This window comes from Lagopus muta, chromosome Z, assembly GCF_023343835.1.
Source record: "Lagopus muta isolate bLagMut1 chromosome Z, bLagMut1 primary, whole genome shotgun sequence".
Taxonomy (NCBI): domain Eukaryota; kingdom Metazoa; phylum Chordata; class Aves; order Galliformes; family Phasianidae; genus Lagopus; species Lagopus muta.
Window position 1 is genome coordinate 60,226,071 of NC_064472.1, and position 26,918 is coordinate 60,252,988.

General features: G+C 40.5%; 1 protein-coding gene across 2 annotated transcripts in view; it reads left to right on the forward strand.

Annotated features, from left to right (window-relative positions):
* Positions 1 to 6,797: 6,797 nt before the first annotated feature.
* TMEM161B (transmembrane protein 161B) overlaps positions 6,798 to 26,918 on the forward strand; it is a 38,587-nt gene continuing 18,466 nt past the window's right edge. For both annotated transcript variants that reach the window (XM_048932030.1, XM_048932031.1), the window contains exons 1-5: positions 6,798 to 6,942; positions 13,165 to 13,268; positions 16,974 to 17,054; positions 21,764 to 21,861; positions 23,280 to 23,436. In XM_048932030.1, the coding sequence (XP_048787987.1) occupies positions 6,940 to 6,942; positions 13,165 to 13,268; positions 16,974 to 17,054; positions 21,764 to 21,861; positions 23,280 to 23,436 (443 nt within the window). In that variant the 5' untranslated portion in view covers positions 6,798 to 6,939. The remainder of the gene's footprint in view (positions 6,943 to 13,164; positions 13,269 to 16,973; positions 17,055 to 21,763; positions 21,862 to 23,279; positions 23,437 to 26,918) is intronic.

A 26,918-nucleotide genomic window follows, 5' to 3' on the forward strand; every position in this document is an offset into this window, starting at 1 on the left:
GAGTGGCACAGCGCGTGGTTTTGAAGGTGCGAATGCTTTGAACAATTTCGGCATTTTTAACACTGAAGCATCTTGTCCTGTTTGCAAAGCGATCACATATCGGGAAAAAAGGGAGGAAAGAAAAAAATAAAAGGGGGGTGGCAGTGGGGAGGAAGAAAAAAAAAATAACCCAAGCCCCTTCTCTTCATCCGTGTAAACAAGGAACAAAGGGGGGAGGAGGGGGTGGAAAAAAAACAACCCTTTGGGTTATGGAACACAAATCTTTCACGTCCTAAAAATATCAGAGACTCCACGTAGGATAGTTTTTGGGGATCCTGGAGCACTGAAGAGCACATCGTCGTTACATTCAATAAGTAAAGCGCAAGGAAATGCCGGCCCCTCAATTAACAGAGTTGCTAATTCTGTCCCGTTTCACAGGAGCGGCTGTAAGGCGGGCTGGGCTGCGGCGCCGCGCGGCGGATGCCCGGCTCCACGCGCTCATACCGAGCGCAGTGATTGCGTCGGGAGCAGCGCTGAGCCCCGATCGCTAGCATGGCCTCATCAACGCAAATGAGGCGGAGGCTCCCGTGTCGTTTCCTTCCCCCCCCCCCCGCCACCGCTACTATAACCAGCTTTTTGCCAAGCAAAATGAACGGGCAGCAAAAAGAAGAGCAAACACGGGGACCTTGGCCGGCGGGGGCAAAAGGGTGGGGGAGCTGGACGTCTTCTGTGATGGGAGAGTAAACCCAAATATGTGCGTGTCCTCTGAACTCGGATAGAAGCCTAACAGCGATAGGTAACGTGATGCGTGAATGTTGCAAGGAAGACTTAAGAGGAAAACTCAGATATGCAGTATGAATTATATTTTGTAATTTTATATTTTGCATATTTTGTAATTAGATTTTGTAATTTTATAAAGCCGTAAAATATACAAAAGTCCGTGACTGCACGTTTTTCCCTTTTCCAAAGACGTTTCCCAGGAGGGGTCTGTAGGTCCATCCGTCCATCCGTCCGTCCCGGCGGCGGGCAGCAGGTGGCGGTTTTGCGGCAACTTCTCTTGGAAGAATTTAGAGTTATAGAACAGAATCATAGAACTCTTACAGTCGGAAGGGACCTTTGAGAGCCATCTAGTCCAGCTCCCCCGCAGTGAACCTGGACACCAGCTTGCCCAGGGCCTGATCCAGCCTGACCTTGAAAGTCTCCAGGGATGGGGCATCAACCACATCACTGGGAAACCTGTTCCAGTGTCTCAGCACCCCCACTGTAGAAGATTTTTTCCTTATATCTAATCTAAACCTACTTTCAGGGCACCTGAATTATTATTATTACTATTATACAATACTACAGGTAGAGTTACTGTTGAAAACTCCTATTTCTGTAGTTTTGTGTTTCTTACTGTTCTTTACAGGTGAAGACATCAGACTTGAATAAAAACATTTTTGATTTTTCAGTAAACTTATTTTAAATTAATCAGATTGCTCAAAATTACAGCAAAACAAACAAAAAACAAACCGACATATTAAAAGGATAATTACTCTGAGTTTTCCACCTGTCTTATTATACTTTGCTCTGTTATCATTGTTTGCTTTTCAAAGCACTTCACTTGCCTGCAACTAATAATCTGTGAAGATCTGGGAGCTGGGGAGGAATATATGTTTTCATAACAAGACAGCAATTTGGAAAACTAAATATATATATACGGTGAACTGTAAAATCTGAGTAGTTAACAGTGGGCTGCTGGAGCTGTAGCAGCCTCCTAAATCCATCTGAGCTGATACATGGCTCTTTCCTACATAACCTGAGAGCTGCTTGCCTAATGGCTAAGATTCAACAGATGGTTCAATTTGTTATATTCCTACTCTCTTTGCTCTGTTTGTATTCATTTTCTTGCAGAAAAAAATAATTTTTAAAAATTAAACTGAAATGATGACTGAATACGACAGAAGAAGTGAGAAGAGGAGAAAGCTTGAAGACCTGTCTGTCTACCAGAAATGGTATCACAACAGCTATTGGATTCTCACAGTATTTAGTTCTTATATACTTAAGTCTCCTTCCAAGACATTACAGTGACAGTTACAGGAGGGAGGTCTGAAGCTTTTTGCAATTTTTTTTAGTACAGTGCAAGCATCAGGAAAGTGCTGTTACTAAAAAAACCCCACATCATTTTTTCCTAAATGATTCACAACTAATAAGTGTAATAGCAGCTTACATAAATTACATAGATACATTCAGAAGACGGGCAGAAGTGATGTGAGGGAATGTCTCAGCTACACATTTTCAACCACACCAAAGGCAGAAAGTCCTAGTTCCTTTCTGTGTACTACTTAGCAGTTTCTAGGTATGCTATTACACACCATGAGAGCCAGTGATGTTTACACTTCTAAGCTATGCTTTGTTTCCAAAATATGAGGCCTCAGTGTGAGCATCTCTGCAACACTCATGTCCTGAGAGATGCTACCTGTGGAAATCTTACATGGAAAATGGGTCTGCAGGGCTCAAAGTACTGCTCTGAGTTATTTGAGGGGAGATTAATGGGGGAAGGAAGCGCACAGTCACTCTTCCCTCCCAGTTTAATATGGACCTAACTCTGAATGCCACTGGTGTGCTTCTGCAGACAGCGTGCACATTCCTCATGCCTTCAGCAATATTTCAGAATGGGTAGATGCCTACATGCCTACTACCATGAATAAAATACTTTCTGTTGGTCTTTCAGCTCTGCTAGCACTTGCACATAGCTGATGTTGCCATTTGCAAACCACTCTAACCAAATGCCCCGTGATGAAAACCCCTTGTCAAGAAGCCAGGCCAAGCTCACACATTTTTGTAGGGAACATACTTCTTGGTGGCTTTTTTACTTTTTGTATAGATAACCAACCAAAACACATTGAAATGATCATAAAACGCTTACAACGGGGGAAAAAGCTGGAAACATGCAGCAAATGAAGAAGCGTTTTGGAAGCCATGTGACAATTTAAGCGTTGTCCTTAGTTTTATGGTTTTTTTTTTTTTTTTTTTTTTTTTGTCTCCTCCTACTCAGCAAAGACTTAAAAAAAAAAAAAAAAAAAAATCCTATTAGAATCCTTCATTGTTCAGATGTCACGTGCAGTTTGGTTAGTGAATTTAACCTACTGTTTTTCAAGAGATTTTCACAGAGAGAATGAAGATGCATGCATATGCAGACACAGGAAGAAAACTTATTCCTGAGAGGCTTCAGCTTCCAGCAGATTTTGAAGTCTCAGTGATTCGTCTTATTTCTCATTTGATAGAAATGGTCTCAGCCTTTGGACTGTAGCTGAGAAAACACTTTCTTTTGCAAGTATTCTCATGTCAAGGCATACTGGACCTCTCTCAGCTTATGCAGACATTCATTCCTCAGTTGCTTGGAACTGAGGAAGCGGAAGTGGAGGAAAAAGAGGTACCTGCTTGACATGGGCCTTTTGTCTGAAGAGCAGCATTTGCATAAGAGCTACAACATAAACTCATTTGATAAATCCATTTTTTTATCACCTAAGTGGTCTTATTTTTAAAGATCCAATACAACAGTGTTTGCTGCAGTCTAAGTAAAATGTTCTTACATTTAGATGCTCAATCTCAAAATCTTAACTAAGAAGGCAGCAATAGCATTTTGCCTAGATTTATCTAAGCACAAACAAATACAGTATTCATATATGCATATTCACACATACTACATACACATACATTTTTACATTTGCATACACACATTTTGTGTATATATACATACGTATATGTATTAGATGTTTTCCTATATCTACTCATCTAGCTATCTATCTAGCAAGCAAACTGAACATCCACAAAGACAGGTGCAGACTTGCTTTTAACACCTGTGAAGAACAGTTAAAAGGTTATTGCATAAAAGGCTGCATAAATCCTAAAAAAATATTTTTAACCAGATAATTTTATTTTCCAGGATGTTGTTAAATGACAGACTCAGATTTACCCAATCTCAATTACCACATTAGCAACAGAGCTAATGAAGCCTGCTTTCTTTTGTATTTGTGTCTTGAACTTGGATTTGTTCATGTGTGAACAAGATATGAGGGGCAGTTGATGTTTCACTTGTATTCAGCGTGCTTCTCCACATGGATTTTAGTACGGGTGAATTCACACTGAAGCACTATACTTTTTGGTGGCAGTACGAAGGGTCTGATCTTTACACCGGCTTCATACTTTCACTGACACTGTAAAAAACTTTATCTTTCAAATCGATTTGGTTGGAAGCTGGCCAAGAAGCTGTACAGTATGGAGGTGAAATAACAGTAAGACATTGTCATCCTTTTGCTCACATGCATACAGCAATCATCAGTAGTTCAATTCCATACGATAAATACCTCGAGCATTTAAGAAAGAAAAACACATAGCTTCCAATTAGCTTCGAAAACCTGAGATTCCCTTTACTCAGTAAAACTTCAGGATGTTAGAAGACTTCTTACAGATGTGATACATGCATACCACAAAGTATATCATTTATTTTTGCAAATATACTCAATTTTGATCAATTTCATCATTCCCTAAACTAAACTAAAAGGGCTTGTTTGAAAACGATAATATCTGAAAGGTCAGAGTTGGTTTAATCAAAAAAAAAGAAAGGCCTGTGCATTAATGTCAAATGTCGAGCATAAAAGGTGGATGGGAATGAAGGTCAGGATACAGCAAATCAGGAACAGGAAAAGGAGGTAATATCTGAAACACAGGTGGGTGCTGTGGGGGCAGACAGCCCATGGTGATGTCCCTGAGCAACAGGCTGTGACATCACCGGGTGACGGATTGTGACAGCTCTGCCCTCACAGCTCACAGTGGGGTGCCGGCAGAGCCTGGCTCAGTCTGGCTCGTTCCTGGACCGTGCTGAGCAGCTCTGCGAGGCTTGCAGGTCGAGCAAGGTTTTGGCTGTGCTGTGCTGGGTCGTGCCTGGGGCTGCTCGCAGCATCTCAGTGCCTGACCCCGCAGTATCGCTTCTGTTCCCCCGGCCCTGCCTAGTGCAGGCAGCCGGGACCCTACTGAGCAGCAGCGGAGGTGAGTGGTGCGGGGACACCTGGGTCCCTCAGGGCAGCCGTGGGGAGCCTGGCCCTCTGCCAGCGGGGAGCACGAGAAGGCCCAGTCATGGGCTTGGGAGGGCTTTGTGCTGAGGACTCGCACACCCTGGCACAGCGAGTGACTGTGACCTCCCTTCTTTTGCAGGGCAGACAGCACCTCTGCGGCTGCGTTGAAGGAGAACAGCTCGTCATCCTGAGTTCTCCCAGCCCCTGCAGCGAGAAGACCATGGCTGCAGAAGAGGCATGGACGTGTCCTGTGTGCCGCGACGTGCGGCAGGACACGGCCTGTGTGATTCCCTGCAATCACACCTTCTGCCTTGGCTGCATCCAGCGGTGGGCGAGGCTGAGGGACAGCTGCCCGCTGTGCAGGACGGCCATGCAGACCATCCGGGTCTCTGTGCGGGGAGACAATCAGTTCGTGGATTGCATCGTCTCCCCGCCCGCACTGCCGCTGCCCGCCGGCTTCGGCGCCACCACTGCCTCCGACCCTGACAGCGAGGAGGACCTTCTTCCACCCCTTCCACCGCTGTCCCCTGTGCCCACGGCCGAGGAGCCGGAGCAAGTGGGCGGCCTGCTGCCGGAGCAGTGGGCGGCACTTTTCAGGGACCGACGAGACATCCTGGACCCGGTGCTGCCCTGGCTGGAGCAGGAGTTGCGGCGCAACGGGGAGCTCCGCTGGTGGAAGATCAACTGGCTCAAGAGCATGATCCTGGCATTCCTGTGCCAGGTGGGGCCGGACCGGGACGTCCTGGTGGACTGCACAGAGCACGCCCTGGGACCCAGCTCCGCACCGCTCATCGACGGCCTCGTCACAGCTATCGAGAGCCGGTGCGGCCCGGGGGCCCGGAGGCTGCTGGGCCTCCAAGATCCCAGCGCTGCCCAGGAGCAGCAGGACGGCCCCGCGGCCCCGTCCGGTCCCGCCGCCTCCCCGCAACACGCCGTCGCACCCAGCGCCGTGCCCTCCGGCAGCTCCGCGGGTCCCGACGCACAGGAGCGCCCCGGCACGTCCAGCGGGGCCCTCGGCACAGGTCCTGGCGAGGAGCCGGGTGCCGAGGCAGCCGGTCCCTCCGAGCAGCGCCGCAGCCGCGGCCCCTCCGCTCGCGGCCGAGGCAGGAAGCGCTCGGCTGGGGGGCCCCCGCGCCCCACTAAGAGGAGGGCCGGCAGCGCCCAGCGCGCTCCTCCGCCCTGCAAGAGGCGGCGCCCCCGGCGCCTCTAGCGGGGCTTACGCATTTCCAATAAAAGATTAGAACGCAGAAGCACGCCTTGTTCCCAGTGTCCGTGTTTCCTATCCGCTCGCCCTTCACACACGCGCTACACAGCGCTGCTTTGACGGGGCGGAGCGTCCTCGCGCCTCACTCGCCCAATTCAGCGCCTCTTCGTGCTGCGCGCGTGCGCCGTATGGCGGCAGACGGCCCGCCTCGCGCAGAGCAGCGGTACGGCGCATGCGCGAAAGCGGCTATCGCGTACTCCTCGGGCTGTCTTTGGCGGTGCCGGTGCCGTTGTGGCGGTGCTCGGCGCGGCGTTGGGAGTTCTAGCCGTGCCTGCCGGACCGGAAGCCGCTGATTGGGCGGTGTTGCTACTCGTCAGGCACCTTATCTTGCCTTTTCCGTCTGTGTGTCCGTCAAGAGCCGGACGCGAAGCGCGGGGCCGTTTGTGCCGCTTGCCTGTAGTCTCGTTCGCACCTTCGCTCAGGCGTTTCTCTGGGCAGCCCGGCGGGGCCTGGCGCCGGCGGGCCGTTGCGTGACCTCGGCCGTCTGCAGCCGGCGCGGGGCCTGGCGGGGCGCTGGGCCGCCGCGGCGGAGCGGAGCGGTGCCGGGCCGGGCGGAGCGGGGCCGGGAGTTGGATTTATGCGCTGCGAGAGGGTTCGGGACGGGCGGCTGGAGCGGCGGGCGGCGCCGGCTGGAGCAGCATGGTGAGCGTGGCGGTGGGTCGCGGCGCAGGGGGCAGGGCGGGACTTTGTGTGAGCTGGGAATTACCTGCAAACTTCTGCCGAACGCTTCGGTTGGTTTTAACGCTCCTTCTTTTTCGGTGTCCCGGGGTTCGACGGGGCTGTGTGTGTGTGGGGCGGCATGCTGGAATCCTAGGTTTATGAAAGAATCGGGCTGCTTTTTCTAACTGAGTGCGGGCGTTGCACGTGGGGTAATACACGGGAAATTAGCTTCGATGGATAGCAGCAAGAGAGCAAAGCCTGGTTGGCGTAGTTAGTGTAGTGATACAGGCAGCATGGGTGTCTGTAGATTGAATTGTAGAGGTGTGAGTGCATCGCTACTATATAAAGTCGGGGTGGGCCCTGTGTTTGGCCTTAACTACAGTATGAAATACCTGAGTTATCTGAGTGGAGTGGGTCTCCTTTCAAGATACCTATTCCACATATGGTTGGGCACCACAGTAATGTATGATTCTTGGTATAAATATATATTGTGTATGTTTCATTAGTACTTATGGCTATAAAAGTCAGTACATCAATTTAGCTATGGACAGCATTTGTCCAAGTGCCACAGAACTTGCTTGGCATCTTATCTCCACTTTGAAGTTGTGCTTTGGGTGAAATCAGATACTTAAGTCTTGTAACACTGGAATATTTAACAAGCTGATTCTAATTATCTGTTATTATGTACATCTTGGAACATGAAAGGAACTGTGCTGTTTTCTTCCCCACTCTGCCTCTTCTTCCTTCTCTTTTTCATTTTTTTCCCCCTACTTTTCCTTTAAGGATAGAATATTGACTCTAAAATTCCTGTAATATTCCTCCTATTTGTAGGATACCGTTGTCCCACTACTCCACTTCGAGCTATTTTGGGAAGTTGTAAACAATTACTTGGTTTTCTTTTCAATGTGACCCTTAATTGAATACCATTAGAATCATAGAATTGCTCAGGTTGGAAAAGACCTCAAAGATCATCATGTCCAACCACAACCAAACCAAACTGCTGTAATTCTAACAACACTAAATCATGTCCCTGAGCACCACATCCAGATGGTTTTTAAGCACATCCAAGGATGGTGACTCTCCCTGGAGAGCCTATTCCACTGCTTACCAAACCTTTCTGTAAAAAGGGTTCTCTTGATATCCAACTTAGACCTTCCCTGGCACAACTTGATGCCGTTTCCCTCATCCTGTCACCAGTGAGAAGAGACCAACCCCACTTTGGCTGCACTCACCTTTCAGGTATTTGAAGAGAGCAGTAAGGTTTTCCCTCAGCCTCCTCTTCCCCAGACAAAACAGCCCAGTTCCTTTGGTCTCTCCTTGCAAGGCATGTTCTTCGAGCCCTTTTTCCCCTTCTTTGGGCCTCCTCCAGCACCTCAGTGACCTTTACTGGGGTGCCCAAAACTGAACACAGTACTCGGCCTCACCAGTGCCGAGTACAGGGGCAGGATGACTTCCTTAGTCCTGCTCACCCCATCATTCCTGACACAAGCCAGGATGCCATTGGTGTTTTGGCCTCCTGGTCACACTGCTGACTCATACTTAGCCAACTGCCCATCAGTCCACCAAGATCCCTTTCCATCAGGCAGCTTTCCAGCTACAAGCTGGATTTAACTCCACTGACCACAACTCTTTGGGCCTGCCATCCAGGCGGTGTTTCACCCAGCAGAGCGTATGCCCATCCAAACCATGGGCAGCCAGCTTCTTCACAAGAATGTTGTGGGGGGCAGTGTCAGAGGCTTTACTGAAGTCCAGGTAGTCCACATTAACAGCCTTACCTTCATGCACTAAGCAGGTCACCTTGTCATAGAATGAAATCTGGTTTGTCAGACAGGATCTGCCATTTGTAAACCCATGTTGACTTGGCCTGATCCCCTGGTTGACCTTTAGTAGATCTGTGATGGCTCTTTAAATTATCTACTTCATAATCTTCCCTGGCAATGATGTGAGACTGATAGGTTTGTAGCTACCAGGATCATCTTTCTGGCCCTTTTTGAAGTTGGGTGTCATTTGCCAGTCTCCAGTTTGCTGTGAAATTCCAGTTAGCCAGGACTGTCAAGGATCATGGAGAGTGGCTTGGCAGCCACATCCACCATCTCCCTCAGCACTCTACGCTGCAATCCATTAAATGCTTCCTATTAGCTTGAGAAATCATTTCCATTTGAGCAAGTAGTAGTTGCTGGCTATATCGACAAATGTTATGGAATCACAAGAAAGATGCAAGTCACTTGAAAATATAGTCCTTGGTAGTCTATCTGTAGGCTGTGTGAAAGCTGCATTCTCCAGTTCTGACTCAGTGGCAGAATGAAATGTACAGCGGTTTCATTTTTATCAGTAGGCTCACAAACAGTTGTCGCAACAACTGACTGGCTGTACAACTCTTAGCTGTGGCTATCAGGGCTGATCTTTCTACCTGTAATGCTCATTATGTTCACAATTCTGTGCAAGCATTTTAATTCTGCCATAGCGTTTAGGCTGTACTGCAGAGACATTAGATGTTTTCCACTTGTTCTTGGAATGATTCTTGCAATGGCAAAGCCTTCTATAAAATTAGTTAATGGTTGTGAGGGTGAGAGCTTCCACAGTTTATGTGTCAATTAGGTGAATATAGTTATGGTAGATTTTAAAAGTCTTTTAACGTAATCTTCTACCTTCTTTTCCTCCGTTGTAGATCAATTATCTGAACTGGTTTTGCCTGTAATTTAATACTGCATTGAATATGTACTGATTTTCTGCCCAAGGCACGTTCTCTATTGATTACTTCAGTAGTAATGATAATTCTGCGACTTCAAAAGTGGTTTGATTCCAGTCATGAGACTTCTACAACAGTAGTTTCATTTTCCCAATGATCCTTAATTCTGTAATTGTGGTGTTTAGGGAGCACTCTTGTTTCTTGTTTCATGGAGGATAAAATGATGTTGGCTGACAAGACTGTAGTTTGATTTTTAAACAATGCTCCTTGATTCAGAGGGAGTCATACAGCTTCTGACTCCTATCCACCAGTTTATGACCCTCCTTTGAACACGACGAAAGCACTGGCCAAGGCAGAAGTGGCACATGGAGGTGAGCAGTTGCTGGTTCTGAATTCCTTCTGTATTCTCTGTGCCACCTGATGCATCATTTGTTCTGTAAAACAAACGTGTTTTTACAAGAATTGTTGCTTCAGAAATGAGTAGCTGCCATTGTAGTTCTGAACATGAAGCTGTGTTCTCCTATCTGTTCTCTCAAGCATGTCGTTGTTTGGCTGGTGTACTATGCCAAGTAATCCCAGTGTATGCAACTGCTGGCTTCAAATCATGGCCTTCATCCTGCAACTGGGGGGAGAAAGGGGTGAGAGTATGGGGGTAGTGGTGGCTGTTATAAATATTGTTACAGACTAAGTAGTTTTGAAACCCTGAATAAACCTAGGTTTTGAATATTAGTAGTGCGTATCTGTGTGATATGGCAAGGGAAAAAACTTGATGTGGTACAGTCAGAGCGGGAGAATAACCTTGGGCAAGGTCAAAATGTGGGGTCTGAAGAGTTATCTTTGATAAAACAATTAACCTTGATTATTCTTGCTTTGCATGTTCTGTAAATATAAAAATATACTCTAGGAAGAAGTACTTTTAACAGTGTTCATATTTTCTGTTAATATTATGAGGTAGCTATGTTTGTGTTGTAAGTGCACATTCATTTGTAGATAAGAGTATGGAAGCTTTATCATACTTATTCTTACTTTTTGTTCTCTTGTTTATCAGTAGCACTGTCTCTAACTACGCAGTGCTAGAGGTATAGACTGTGAAGGCCGAAATCTAGGTTGCGCTTTGTTCAAACTTACCGTACTGCCTTTTGGGCCTGTCATTTTTCTAGATTTTAAGAGCGTGTCTGTCTTATTCTTTAATGTAACTGCAAACACTTCCATTGTAGACTGCTTAGGAATTCTTTATTATGTTTTATTCAAAGCTTTCTTATAAAATATGTTCTCTATAGTGCAAACAGAAATAATGATGCCATAAGTACTTCAAGGTCCTGGAATTGAGCGATCAACATATTGAAAGACCTCTGACCAAAGATCTTCCTCTGAAATGAAAACACAAGTCTGTAACTTATTAGGCATTATAGTCACTGTCTGGTTGTTCTGTCTTGCTTGAGGCATTGACCATGGGGTTATTAGCCAGCCCCTGTTTTGAAGAGAAAGTGATTTATAGTCTTCTTACCTTGAGGCTGAGGGATTTTCAGCTGTATACAGGTTGAAAGAAGTGTCTGATCTGTAAGGTACTGACTTCTGTCTCTAGTGTTTGTTTAGTCTGTCGCTTTCCCAGCACAGAAGCAGCTTCCCCATCTTCAGACAGAACATCCTGCATTCCAGTTTGTGCTCATTGTTTCTTGCAAAAGATTGTGTCTTGTAAAAGAGCTTCGTCCTTTAATGTCTTCTCCTTTAAACAAGCTATATTCTATTAAGTAGGGATAGATTTTTAAATTCTGAACCATGTCTGCTAATTAAGAGTGTGTCAAGTAAAGCAGACAATATTGGTTGGAACCAGTACCTAATCTGCCTTTGTATTCATTCTTGAAATGAGTATCAAAACTAATACTAGTGGTAATGGGAGGACTTAAAAGTGTGTGGGAGCTTTGATTTAGGTAGAACCTGAATTGGAACAATCCCTCAGTTTTGTGGTTTTCTGTGGGGAAAAGCAATTCTGTGATTAAAGATAGCTTGCGATGATATATATTTTTTCCAGAGTGTATTAATATACATATAAGTAAGTTGTGCGTAAGTATATACAGGTAAGTGATAGCAAAATGTGTTTTCCACATGGTATGTTATTAGAGGAAATATCACAATCTGTGCTATTACTGGCTCCTTGCAAAAATTTATTGCAGTAATCCCTGGTCTTGCTGAAGGGAAGCTTCAGAAATCAGTTCTTTTGAGGTGTATCAAAGAATTGATGGTGGCTATTTAAGGAAGCAGTTGAAATTTCAAGAAGGGAGAAGTGTTTGTGTAAGACCACTGGAGAGACTTTGATCACAGAATGGTTTTGGTTGGAAGGGACCTTAAAGTCCACCCAGTTCCAATCCCCTGCTGTGGGCAAGGCTGCTCTCTCCCAGCTCAGGCTGCCTAGGGCCCCATCCAACCTGAGCACATCCAGGGGTGGGTTACCCACAGCTTCTCTAGGCAGCTGTGCCAGGTCCTCACTGCCCTTTGAAGAAAAAAAAAAATTCCCTTAATATTGAGTGTAAATCTCTCCTTTTTTAGTTTAAAATCAACCCCCCTTATCCTTGTGCTATCAGATAGAGTAAAAATTTGTTCTTCCTTCTATTTGTAAGCTCCAGGCCTGAACAGCTGAAGAAAACCCAAACACGTTATTTCATGTAAAAATGTAACAAAATGTAACAAGTACTTAATTGATAATTGATAAATGTAACAAGTGTCTCAATTGATAATTGAAACCTCATTATGAGCAGTCTGGTAACATTCGTTTCCAGTGATTACAAATGGAAGGTAGTTTATGCTATCTTGATATTTTTAAATCGTGTTTCATTAAGGATGGTATTGGGCATCAGCCATTGTGTTTGATTGCACTGTAATTTTTTGTGAAAGCAGAATTGACGGCACAATTTCTGATATATTTGAACAACAGAAAAAAAGTTGTTGAAAGAGAGAAAAGATAATACAATACATAAGTTACACTGATTATTGTGCACCTTCCCTTCACCATCTATGCCATTCATGCAGTAAGGAGCAAATGCTCTGTATTAACTGGAGGCTTAAATTTCAAGAGATGGATGTTGTAAATGGTGAACTCTGATGGATTTGTAGGGTGTCAGGTGTTAAATCATGTAGAAGAGAAAGAGACCACGAGCAGCACGACTGTGATGAGTGATTTAATTGTACAGAGGAGTATCTTGTGGAGTGCCATATCAACATGTGGCATCCCAACTTATTGAGCTAAGGCACTCTGTTGGAAGCTGGCAGGGTGCTGATGCTGCTGGCCTTGTGATGCCTTTTTCTTTTGGTAAAGGATGTGGTGGGTTATTGCAGGTTCCAGGGGATTTCCTGGACACTGATATTGCATGAGTTTTTTACCTTCTAGGTTAAAAAATTAAAAAAAAATATTATCCCTGTTGCATGAAGGTGTTTTTAAAATACAGGAACAAAAACCAAAAAGTTACTTCAGCAGATTTTAAAAGCACGTACTGACTTGTTAACTTATTCCTCTACAGGGTGTGATAGGTGTGCAGTTGGTGGTTACCATGGTAATGGCTAGTGTCATACAGAAGATCATACCTCACTATTCTCTTGCTCGTTGGCTTCTCTGTAGCGGCAGGTAAGATACGAAACTGTTGATACATGGGGTGTGAATGTGGTAAAGCAACTACGCATTGCAGTAGAAACATTACTAGTTTGGTTTGTCTTGAAAAGTAATTGATCTACGTGCTGTTCTTGAACTTTACTCAGCATAGTGACACCTGACTTGCAGGTTCAAAGTATTTAAGTGTAAAAGAATAGACTTGTTGCTGTTAATTGTGTTAATGCTAGCTGTTTTCCAGCTCTTACCTTACCAAAGGTACAAGCTGTGTAATTTAATATTGAAAAGCTAAAGTAAATTCTGTTGAGAATCAAAGGACTTCTTTCTCAGTATTTGTTACAATTGTACTGATTAGCCTTGTATAAACAGAGTGCTTAGGTATTTATTAAAAATTGTGTTTTTGAGAACTTCATAGGACAGGATTACTATAAATTTCAATATAGATTTCATAATGATAGCTTAAACAGGTACAAAATGTTGCAAGAGAAGCATTCCCTGTGTGACAGTATCCATTATAAATAAAAATGGCAGGTTTTGAATATGATTAAGTATCTAAATATTAAAAGAAACAGATACTTTGTTTTTTCTACTGGGAAGGAAAACACTTTGAATGATTAGGAGATACTATGATGTCTTTTGGAATTGTTAAACTTTGGAGAACACTACAGCTCTGCTCCTTGATTTCTAAAGGAGTTTCCTTAAATGATAGTGTATTCCAAAATAGTCTTACCTAATCTTATATAGTTTTCCACTGCTTTTTTTCTCCTCAGTATCTTGGCATGCCTTTTTTTTTTTTTTTTTTTTTTCATCGTTTTTCCCTTTTCAGTTTCCAAATGATTGCCAACAAAAAATGTCACTAATGTGACACTTAAAACACAAATGTGTGTTAAGTATCACAATAACAGTGGTGAGGTGGAATGGAAAACAGTAATCAGTGTGCAGATGATGCAAATGGGAATCATATTCTTAGCTGTTTTGGGAAGTTTCATTGTTGACCACACTTGCAGGGTATTGACAACCTCTTTTTTTTTTTTTCCTCTAAAAAGGATATTATACTAAGTAAGTGAGCTCTAGAAAATTTTCAATGAGTATGAAACTTTGTATCTTCCTTGTTTATAGTGTTCCTCTCAGAGTGTTGTATCGGTTATATTTCAAATGATATAGTCTACTTTCTATATTGCATTTAAAACATTTGTCTCAATGTCCATTTCAGAACTTTTTTTTTTTTTTTAAGGAGTGCTCAATATTATGCCTGTGTCCTTCATTCTAATGCCATTTTCAGTCTCTGTATTCACATTCTAAGGCAAATGTTGTGCCAGTGAAAGATTTGCTGTTCAAATATGTTTTTGGCCACCCTTTCTTGTTTTTAATCTTTGTACGCATACAGATAAGTGCGTAAAGCAGAATTTCTGCGCTAGTGCTTTGGAATTATGCTCCCACTGAGGTCAGTGGGTGTCTCATTGCCTTTCATGTTAGTAACCTTGAAAATCTCATTGTTGCTTTTCAGCATACTATTCATAAGGTAACTATTCTAGTGTGTTGTAATTTCAGTCATTATGAATAACATTCTGAATGCTATAGTTTTGTAAAGAGCTGTGAATACTTCTGTGTTTCAGAAATAAAATCGTCAGGAGCTTTACTGGAACAATCTGAATTTTAATGTCAGAAAGAAAACTTTTTTTTTGTAGTTTATCTGATGAGCATATATAAATCTATTTTCCTAAGCATTGTCCATTTGCAAAGTGTTTTCTTAGATGGACTTCCATAAGCAGGGTGGTGGAGTGTGCAGTTCACACAGTGAAGTCCAGCTTTCCAAAGAAAAGTTACTAGATCTCTGTCCTTTCCTGTCAATATATTATTTTCAACTAGATTGTAATCACCAAAGCCAATTTAAGTTATTTGGCCTGAATGTTTTTCTTTGGAAGACTTGGGAGACTTTTCTAAAGAAGTAATCTGAAATATCTTCAGGAGGTAGTCCTTGCTAAAGAGGAGAGAAGGTAAACATTTTATGAGGAAAATGCAGAACCTTCAAGTGGCCAGCTGGTTTCAAGATGTCGATATGTGTCCATTAAAATGGAATATAAACATCTCAGAATTTAAAATAGTTGTTAGAATAGACAGACAGAAGTTGTTTTTTCATTTGTAGGGTGGATGGTTATCTTTAACTGCTGAAACACAATTTACTTACATTTGAAAGGGAATACAAACCTTTTCAGGACTTGATCAGAATATGAACATTCGTTATTTTTTGAAGACAGTGAATTGGCAGCTGAAGTATCTACCCAGGCCTTTGCGTTTTTTGTTAGTAAGTCTGCTCTACCAAAATGTTGCTTTTCTCAGCCTCTTTTGTCCTGTTTCCACGCCACTTCAGGAGAAAAGTGATGCTCTGTTCTACAGTCATTAAAGGCAATCATTCAAATTAACTGGGGCATGTTTGTACAGGTCTTCAGAGTAAACTCTATCAAAGCTACAGAGTAATCAGTTGTCTCAGTTTTAAACTCACTAAAGAAAATGCAACCGTTTTTTTTTTTCCCAACCTCTAACTTAATGAAAATGTGTTCACTTTTTTTTGTTTTTGTTTTTGAGATTTTTAAATTGAAGACCTGTAAGCTTTATTAAATTAAAAAAAACAACAACAACACCCTTTTGTATGCTATTACTTCTGTTACTTGTAATTTTGAATTACTTGCAATGCTTTTTGTAATGTAATGAAGGCCAAGTTGTGGTTTAAATATTCTTGTTTTGTGTTAGCATACTAAATTTTCTAACTTGAGTAATAATAATAGTTATGGATACCATTGCTCTCTCTTCGTTATTACGTTGTATTAAACTATATCATAAATTAGTGCCCTTCTCAAGAAAGAAGTATTTTCTCAAGAAAAATACTCGTACATTAAGACTGATAAATTTTCCAAGTATGTTTCTGTGCATAGTTGGGCTTCTTTGCCTTAACATTTTAGCAGAAGAATCAGAGTGACAGCCATCCAAAATCTGAAGGACACCTCACCTTTGCTGTACACAAGATTGTGCTTGAGCTACTAATGTTCTTGATTAGAAGTTTGAATAAAGTTACTGAGACTGAGCCATCTTTTTTTTTCCCACTTAAGAATTTCCTTGCCACCACTTGCCTTTTAAATAAATGAATAAATAGATGGTGCATTTATGTGTGAAAGTGGAAAATTGTACAGTTTACATGTAAATTAGTGAATTTTGTTTTTTTGAATAACTCTTGTGTGAAATCCATAACAGAGATAGTAGAATATGCAAATATTTTTGTAGACAGCAGGTACATATTTTAACGTTTACCTATCTGTGCTTTTGTAAGCTGCTGTCCTTTTCCTAATAAGTGTTGAAGGTATCACAAGGGTGATGTTGCTTAGGGCGGAAATACAGATATTACAATCTTGACTGTTTAAGAAAAAAGTTGGGTAATAGTTGTCTGCTTTGAGAAGTGAAGGATTTGTTGTGAAGGGGTAGCATGTGTTTCTAATGGTATCTGGTAAGTAACTTGGGCTGAAGAGAAGTGAAGGTCAGTTGTTGTTTTTCAGTCCAAGCAGGGTATTTTTTTAGATGTTGCAAATGACTGCTATTTTAGTGTATATATAGATCTGTGTTTATATATAGTTATGTTTTTTTTTTTTGTTTGTTTGTTTGTTTGTTTTTTAAATCATTCTACATTGCTAGTGCTGATGAGGCTTTATTTGCGATTTTCTTTTCCTTTAGTTTACGATGGTATCAACATCCTACTGAAGAAGAACTACGGATTCTTGCGGGGAAACAAAGAGGGAAAAGCAAGAAAGATAGGTAAGTATTTGTTTTAAGCTTCTTTCTCCTACATTTTTTTTTTTTTTGTATGATTTCTATGACAGCTTTCGTCAGTTTCTGTCTTCTGTGATTATAAAACTGCTTGTTGCATATGACTGCAATACATGAATCGTCACAGCTCTGTACTGAACTGTGTTCTTTTGTTTTACTAGAGAATTTCCAAATTGTGCAGCAGTGAATGATTCCCAGTTCTTAAATGTTGTTTGTGAAATTGCTAATTAGGTTACGGAGGTTTTTTTAATCAACGTACCCGTGTCATGGAGTCTGAGGAAAGCAAATCTTCTGTAGGGTTGAAGGTCCTTATATTTAGGCAGGATTTGAATGTACTTGATATAGGATTGTTGTTCTGGATCATTACACGTTTACACAGCTATGATAAAAGTAAATGTGCTCCTAGAATTTATTGAGTTACTTCCAGTGGAAGTATTAGTCCCCTTGCACAAAGCACTGGAGTAGAATTTTGTTGTGATTATTGTGAAAAGTTCTGGTCATTCATGTTCAAGAAGAACAAATTCAGACTTGAATAGGTGAACAGAAGGGCTACTAGCATCAGGCAGGAAACAGCATGTCTTACAAGAGCCATCTGGAACAGCTTGACTTGTTTAACCTAGCAGAAAGAAAATCACAGAATCACAGAATTGTAGGGGTTGGAAGGGACCTCCAGAGATCATCGAGTCCAACCCCCTGCCAAAGCAGGTTCCCTACAGCAGGTCGCACAGGTAGGCATCCAGGCAACATCTCCAGAGAAGGAGACTCCACCACCTCCCTGGCAGCCTGTTCCAGTGCTCCGTCACCTCACTGTAAAGAAGTTCTTGCTCACATTTGTGCAGAACTTCCTATGCTGCGGTTTCCAGCCGTTTCCCCTTGTCCTGTCTCCACTCACCACTGAAAAGAGTCCGGCCTCGCCATTCTGCCCCCACACCTTAGATATTTATAGACCTGGATCAGGTCCCCTCTCAGTCTCCTTTTCTCAAGGCTGAACAGACCCAGTTCACTCAGCCTTTCCTCATAGGGGAGATGCTCCAGGCCCTTTTTTGAAGACCGGGGTGACGTTGGCTATCTTCCAGTCTTCAGGCACCTTCCCCGTCTTCCAAGACTTCTCAAAGATGACTCAAAGATGATAAAATGGGGAATGATGAGCTAGATGTTCATCAGCTTCACCTGGAAACAAGATTCTCACATACAATCATGAAGGTCTCCAACAGACTTTCCAGAAGTAGAACTGCCCAAGAGCCAAGAGTGATGATGAGGTGGTAGAGCTTGTTGTGGTAATTGAAAGATAAATAAATTTAAAAAATCAGAATTGGCTGGGCTTAAAATAAACAGCAAAATGCACTCTTTCTTGTTGATTTCCTTTAGTCCTTTTCCTTTAACTCTGATATGAAATACTGATATACAATTCCTAACACCAGTTTTAATCCATGTATAGTCTATTCTTTATGCTTTTTTTTTTTTTTTCTGGAGTTTTTAAGTTACTCAGGAAACTTATTTGTTGTGTTTTGGATAAAGACTTAAGTTGTTCCCTTAATGTAAGTATCTTTCATTTTCTTTCATATGTCACATTCTTTCATATTGTGACATATTTGTCACGATACTCTTAAATTCAGACATTAATTATCTAACAACGTTCTTGTTTTCCTTCAACTTGTTAAAAGATCTGTGAATAGCATTACATTTTATGTGTTCATCTAATCAGTAATATATGTACAATAATTGGTATGACAGAACTAAATGTTTAAGTCCATAAATAGGAGCCTTATACAAAATAATTTTACTTTGCTAATGTCTTTTCTTAGTGTTGCCAATCTTCTGCTTTCCAAAGCACCTTCACTTTCAGTTTCACATATGATCAATTGCATACTCACTACTGAGTAGCAACATGGCATGTTAATTTGTACTGATATCTAAGCTTTAACTTTTCAAACTTTGGAAAATGTACTGTGAAAAGTAGCAGGAAACTGTATCTGAAGGCACATAAATACAAATCACTTTTCAACTATTAAAATGCTACATTTAATGCTTCAAATGTGATGCAGTGTTTTGTGTCTGTGCAAATTTTGTTGGTGTCACTCAATTATCAGATTGATATGATACATTAATACGTAACCAAGAAAATAGTTATAAAAGGCAGTTATTTGTAGTAAGGTGTTATTGGCAAGTCCTCATTTAGATGTAGACACATTTTTGAGAGTTGCTTTAGATTTTTGTCCTCATTTTTCAATTTGTCCATTAAAATTCTTGTGCTTTGAGTGATAGTAAGAACTAGTATCACATGAATACTGACTTACTTACTGACTCTTTCTGGTTGTATTCTCAGCTTACATGTGAATTAAGAGGACTTTACTCTTTAAAACCTGTTCATAGTTGAATAAACTTCTTTTTAATGCTCATGTACCAGTAACTCTTCTTTCTTTGGAAAATCCACCTTTCCTTCACTGATTTCAGAGGTGCTGTTTTGAAATCTGGCAAAGTACACTGTTCTGTTGTAGTCCTCTAGGGGGTTATGAGCTTGTAGTATGGCTTATTTTCACAGAATCACAGAATTGTAGGGGCTGGAAGGGACCTCCGCATATCGAGTCCAACCCCCCTTCAAAGTGGACACCCTACATGACACTGCACAGGTTGGCACCAACGTGGGCTTAAATATCTTCTGAGAAGGAGAGTCCACAACCTCTGTGGGCAGCCTGTTGCAGTGTTCTGTCACTCTCACTGTGAAGGTCCTTCGCATATTGGTGCAGAACTTTCTATGCTCCAGTTTACGGTCATTTCCTTTTGTCCCCACAGACCTCTGAAAAGAGGTTGGCCATATCTCTTTGACTCCCATGCTTATGATATTTATAAACATTAATCAGATCCCCTCTGAGTCTTCTTTTCTCAAGGCTGAACAGACAAAGTTCACTCAGCCTTTCCTCATAGGGGAGATGCTCCAGGACCTTTATCATCTTTATGGCCCTCCACTGCACTCTCTGTAGGAAATCCTTGTCATTTTTCTACAGGGGAGCCCAGAACTACATACAGCCTCCAGGTGAGGCTGACCAGAGCAGAGTACAGGGGGGAGGATCACCTTCCCTGACCTGGTGGCCATACTCCTTTTAATGCACCCCAGGAAAAGATTTTGAAGTTCATGGTGTTGATATAGTTTCTAAGCTCCAGGAGAAAAAAAAAAAAGTGCTCTTGTTGCTCTGAGTAGCCCTTCTGGTCTTTATCTCTTTGGAAATATGCAACACATTGTTCAAAACTGTTATTTGTAACCAGAAATTTGAGAAGCATAAAACAGCTTCAAATTATATATTACATTTTTGTTTATACTGTATTTGGAAGATAACTCAGTGGAACTAGAAAGGGGAAATGATGATAGCTAAAAGTAAGGCTTCCATGCAAAGACACACGTATGTATGGAGTGGGCGCAGTGTGTGGGTATAAAGTAGTAAAGTATGTTGTACAAGAAGATGCTGAATGAAGTTAAGTAGGGTAGTTATCAGGGTTTTTTTAATGTGGGACAAACATTGTGAAATTAGCTGCGTGGGTCAACAAATTTCAGAGTGTTTCAGAAAGGAATTGAATAAATTAATGTCAAAAAGAAAAAAAGATATTTCAGAAGTTGTAATACCTGGCTTAGATTATCCCCGGATTGCTTAATGCTAGAAGCCAAGAAGGATTTAGCAATGTGACAATCAGCCTTTGTCTTAGTCTTTCCCTTCATATAAGAAACTTTCCACCTGTGCACACATGATAGGAGCAAGTTAATCTCTCTGCAGCTCTTAAAGCCTCTGTGTATCTGTTATGCTCTGCAGGAATGGCTAAAATCAGGAACCTGGCCTGTCTCAACATCAGAGCATGCATAGTTTTGTCTATTTCCTCCCAAAGAACATGATGTATTTGTTTCTTTTCAAGGCTTACTATATCTCTAGGATTGCTATTAATACAGGGATAATTGTTTTTACTTTTTTTTAAATTTTTTTTTATTTTTAACTTTTTTATTTTTTTTATTTTTATTTTTTTTACTATACAAGCAGGATATGAATTGAAATAGGTCAAAGCCATTTTTGCAGCCATCCTTTTAAATTAGAAAACTGCCTTACAGTTCTTTTATTGATGGCTGATAGGATACATCTCTCAAGGATCTAGGTTAATCTAGCTTAGGCAACAAACTTAAAAGTCTAATTCTATTTTGGGAAATCTGTTTTTTTGGGGGGGGAATGGGTTTGGAACCTTGCCTAGACTTCATTTGGAAAGCATCACTTCAGCTTCAATTTTCTTCAGGGTATTTGTTTGGCAGGACAGATGTATTCTTCTCTATAGTGGTACTCATACCTGTTGATGCTGGGGTTACTTATTATATCATTACAGATTCCTGTCTAACAGTGGGATGCTGCAAACAGTATCCACCAGCTCCTGTCTTAATGCATGACTTTGATACAGCATGGAAGCTACTTAGACCAATGTGCCTAACCACCACAGTGTATTAGAATGTTACAAGATAAACCCAGTAGTTATTGGCATGCCTTGTTGTTTCTTAACTCTTTATGAATTATTGCTTTTAGCAAACTAGAGAGAAGTGTTTGCAGTTAAGGGAATAGCAGTCTGAATTCTTAAATTTGAAATGGTGTTATACGTACAAAGAAAAAGTTGATTTTTGTGGAATCTATGTTTATTTTATTAATCTACATATGTATTTTCTGTTACAGAAAATATAATGGTCACATTGAAAACAAGCCTTTAACCATTCCAAAAGATATTGATCTTCATCTGGAAACAAAGTCTGTGACTGAAAGGGACACTATTGGTAAGAATAAGGATGCTGACAATGATGTAGTATATCAAATACATCGTGGTATTTTCTGTCAAGTATTTATTTGCAGTAAATGCTGGAACATATTTTTGGAGTACAACCGATACAAAGAGTGTTAAATGAGATTGCAAAAATTGTTGCATTCAGGCATCCAAAGCAGTATCAGACAACACAGAAAGGATCCCATCACGGTCTATTTGAAACAGTCTTTGTATGAGAAAATGGTAACTGACTGATCTTGAAACATGTGCTTTCTGCTGGCCTAAAATATGAAATGTACTATTGCATTGAAACCTAGACCTACACAAACAAAACTGACTTAAAATGCTTAGGTGCCAAAAATGGCAGTGCAGAAACAAGCAATGTTAAATGGTTTGAAAGTTGCTTATTTTTTAAAATAATAATTTTTGATTCCTTAATGATAACCAACTTTCTTTACATATGTAACCTTAAGACTTTCCTATGCACATAAGCTATATATTTTTCCTTATTTACATTCTCATATGCAGGTGCTGTATACAGCACCTAAGTGTCTTCCTGAGTGTTTATAGGTATGAATGCAGTCGAACACTTAACTGGTTTTAAAGAACTAAGCATGTTAAATCTAATAAAAGTAATTATTTCAAAATAAGTATAGGACTTGGAAATAACTGAATTTAACCAATACGTTGTGTTTGTCATCAGCTATCTCTTAGTCAGCAGGCAAATGCTGTGTAGTGTTTGTGGGTTTTTTTTTTTTTTAACTCTCATGGTCTAGGTAATGTGTTTGGGAGAGACAGGCTGGGCTTCATTATCATGAATTGTTCTTCACATTTCTCAGGAGCTCCCTCTTTGTAAATAACCCAGCCTGCCAGTATGGTCCCCAGAATTTTTAGGTGGAATCAATGGTTTATTACCGTGCAGAAGACGTTAATAACGTTGAGCAAACTCTGAATGGCTTAGATTTTTTTTTTTTTAAGGAGAATATATAAATATATATTATTTATATAAGGTGATAGCCAGTAACCTTTTAATCTTGAACCCTTAGAACTGTAACTAAAGGAAAGAGCCATTTTCTATCATGACATTGATATCTAAACTGGTTATAATCTTTGAGTTAATTAGATCAATGAGATGCTAAATAAAATCTTGTAAAATAAATCTTGTTAAATAAAATCTTGTAACCTTATCAAATTGCTTAGTACCAACCCAGAATATTCACCAAGGTGAAGAGAGGAATACAAATTAAAAGGAGAGGGTATCAAATGGAAAAAAAGCGTGCCTTTTTTGTTGTTGATGATCTTAACTTCCATAATCTTGTTACGTCTAGATCAGTTACTTGAAAACAATTTTTGATTGTTATTGTGTTCTGCATATGATATATATATATATATATATCATAGCTGTAACGTTTGCAAACTTGTATTTTTCAGCATTACATTACTTTCCTGAATATCAGTGGTTGGTGGATTTCACTGTTGCAGCTACAGTTGTGTATGTGGTGACTGAAGCGTATTACAGCATTGTGAAGCCCTCACAAGAAATGAATATCAGTGTAGTGTGGTGTCTACTTGTCTTGGCTTTTGCAGTGTATCCTTTTCTGTTTTCTTATATCATTCTACCAATTCCATCATGCTGCAGTTCATAGAAAGCTGCCTATTGTTGTTTTAGAGAATACATAAAATTTACCATTTGGAAAAAGAATTGTAGCTAGCATCATTTTCAGGTAATGTATATGCTGTAGCATGCTTCTTTCTGCTGATATAAATAGCATATAAACATTTATACCAAACCATTTATAGAAAAAATACAGCTCTGTGAATATAGAATTAATGTAATGTGTAGCTGTTCTGAGCTAATGTTTGACTGTCAGGGTGGGCAAATATTGCTGTCCATGCAGATTGTAATTTTTGAAGAAGCATGCAGTTTACTGCCTGGCTTTTCTGTTATGTTTAACCTCATACTTTCTGAACTAAGTAATACAATAATGTAAATCATCATTTGTTGCAAAGTTGCATGCATGAATTCATAGCTTCAGAATTCAAAAGATTATTTCTCTTAGATTCAATGCAAAATAAAATGTATAGACAGTTATAGGAGCTAAAATGGTACTGTGTTTTCAGTGGTCTATGAAAAGCAACGTTTTCTTCTGTAAATAAAAGAAACAGTATTTTAGGAAACAAGCAATACTGAACCATAAGAAGTAGTAGCTGTCCTGTTTGCATTTGGTAGAAAAGACAGTGCATGGTTTCACTATAATTAATAATTAATTTCCACATACCAGTCATAGACTTTGGAGAGGAAAGTTGGGTTTTAAAGATAGGAGAGGTAATGAAGCAAAATAATCAGATAAGGTTCTCAAGGAGCATAGGTTATGGAGAGAGGAGCTGGAAAATAAAGCTGTGCAACTCCTTTGGTACCGCACAACTGACAAACAGATCAAATGCTTAGTTAGATATAACACACACATATTCAAAATTAGTTCCTCTGTGCCTTTACAGTAAGGACGAATTCCTTTTCTGACTAGCCTGAAGTGCAAGTGAAATGCATAATTTTCCTGGTCATGAGTAGTAACTTAAGTGACAGAGCTGATGAAGTTAAGTAAAGAAATAGCTGGCAGAAAATCAGCATCTAGCTCTTGTGCACCTTTTAGTGATGTTATAGCTATATAACTAGGCACCCTTTTTTGTATATTATTATTTGGTTAGGCAAAGTCAGGAATCTTGGCAGAGAGAATAAGACATTATTAAAAATAATTGATGAAAACCAACTCTTTTGATTCCCATAATGAGAAGGAGAATGAGATTAATGAATTTATGGGGAAAAAAGCTTCATACATTGTTCAGCTTATTGGTGGTAGTGCCCTTTTTGCTTCCTTTTTTAGACTTCAGGCATAACCAGCTTGAATAATTTTACTGTGGCTGTGAATTATACATTGGCATAGATTTCATAGGAAAGACAACTGCAGTGTTCCATTCTTAGAGTGGTGTTTTAAGGCAGTCCTAATTACTACTTTCATTTAGTCAATGCAGAGCAAAACCAATTGTAGAAATCTAAAAATATTAAGTTACATGGCAGCGCAAGTTTTCTGTCTTGGTAGTATGAACATACAAGTAATTATCAAGGTCTTCTGATTGCTTCTTTCTCACCACCTGTTTTTATATAAATTGAGCCTAAACCACCACTTTTCACTTTGTCTTATTCAGATCAAGCATTTGAGGTCTCATTGCATATTGGGACCTGAAGGAGGTTGTAACAGAGTGAATGTTCCCTGCGTGTCAGAGGTACATCAGTTGTATTTTCTTACCAACCTTTTGACATGGCAGAAAGAGAAGAATGATAGAGGGGAAACTTATGTATGTTAGAATTGATAAGAGAAAGAGCAATTAATTTGTGGTTTCTCAAAACACTGGCATGAAGCACATTTCACATCATAAACATCTTGAAATATGTTATTAAATCCCATAATTATACGTCAGATTTCAAGTATAAGTTCTGCTATGGAGATGGACAGTTGATTCTTATCCATTGTTGGAAGCTATATAATCAGTGAATATTAAGATGTTATAATTACAAAAAACAAGAGAGTTAGGCAAAGCAGATCATGATAACAAAAAGAGGATAGAAAGCTTACCCCTGTCCTGGGCTCACTTACAAAACTCCAGAAGAGATCCTTCCCCCCGGTAGCCAGCTCTTAAATAGGTCTAGAAGAGGTGCAGCCAGGCTCCACCCCTTCCAGCAGCACAGGAGAATTGCCTTCACCCGTGCTCCTGTGGCTGACTTATTGCTCACCTCAGGTGATCAATCAGAGTTCAGGCTGTGACTCAGCAGTTCCCATACAGAAGCAAATAATTTTTCTGTGTGAAAGAACCTTTTGTACTACATGAAAATTAAGTTTGGTGCACATATTGACATGATGTGTAAAAGTACTTTGACTTTTTAAATTGTAAGATCAGATAGGATATTATTAAAAGCAAGCAATCATCAACCAGAAGCTAAATCTTATTTAGTAACTTACTAGTTAACTTCATGTTTTAATATTTTTGCATTTGCGTGGGTATGTATTAGCTAAAGAACCAATATTCTTCTGAGTTTTTTGTAATAATATACTTTGGAGATAATTGTTAAGGATTTCTAATAGTTTGTAGGAGTTAGAAAAAGTGAAAGAGAAGTTAAAATTTAAGATGCATAAGACTTCTTAAAACAAGCAAATCTGGAAAAGCCAGGGGAAGAATGGCACCGTATGTAGGACCAAACCTTCAGAACAAATCCCAGGAAACAAGAAACTTGTATGCAAGAGTGTCCTTTTGTTTTGAATATGTTGTCAAACAGCGAGGCCTAAATTCTGAGGGTTTTAATTTGTTCAGAAAAAAATTCTATCTTTTGGATAGTTTTAGAGGTAGGGAATCCTACGCAAAGGAATGTGTAATTTGTAACCTGGTAATAGGTCATTCATTAGTTATATGAGGGAAATGTTCTAGTTAGGACTATTCGTGTTCCACTTCGTACAACTTGTATTGCTGGAGTTTTGGTTTTTTGTTTGCTTGTTATTTTTCACATAATAGTAAACAGACTTTACTTTTAAGGGAGGCTTCTCTGCAGAGCAGATGATTTTGTAGAAATCCTGGTGAAATCACTGCTCTCTAATATTGAACAGAGCTTGACTTTATTTGACTGTATGGTTCCTGCACTGATGGAATGAAGCGTTGTGACCATTGCCCAGTCTGAGAGCTTAGGTGGTGATACAGAAGTCTGCAGTACTGAGCAGCACATTCTAGACTTGTTATATTAGAGCTGACACATAAACATATTAATGTGACTTATTCCTAGCTTTACAGCTGGGTTGAAGGGCTTTTATGCAATGAGTGATAATACTGTGCAATTGGGGAAACAATCTTTGTGATTTCAGGAGAAAACTCCTGTGTTCTTGTGTTATGATATCAGGCCTCAGTGCTGCTGAAACTCTTGTAAAATCTACCAAACTGTTTAGTCATTCAGTATGTCAGGGCCAGAAATTATTCATCGTGACTTAAGTATTGGAAAAATGTGGTTGACTGATTTCAACTGAGAAC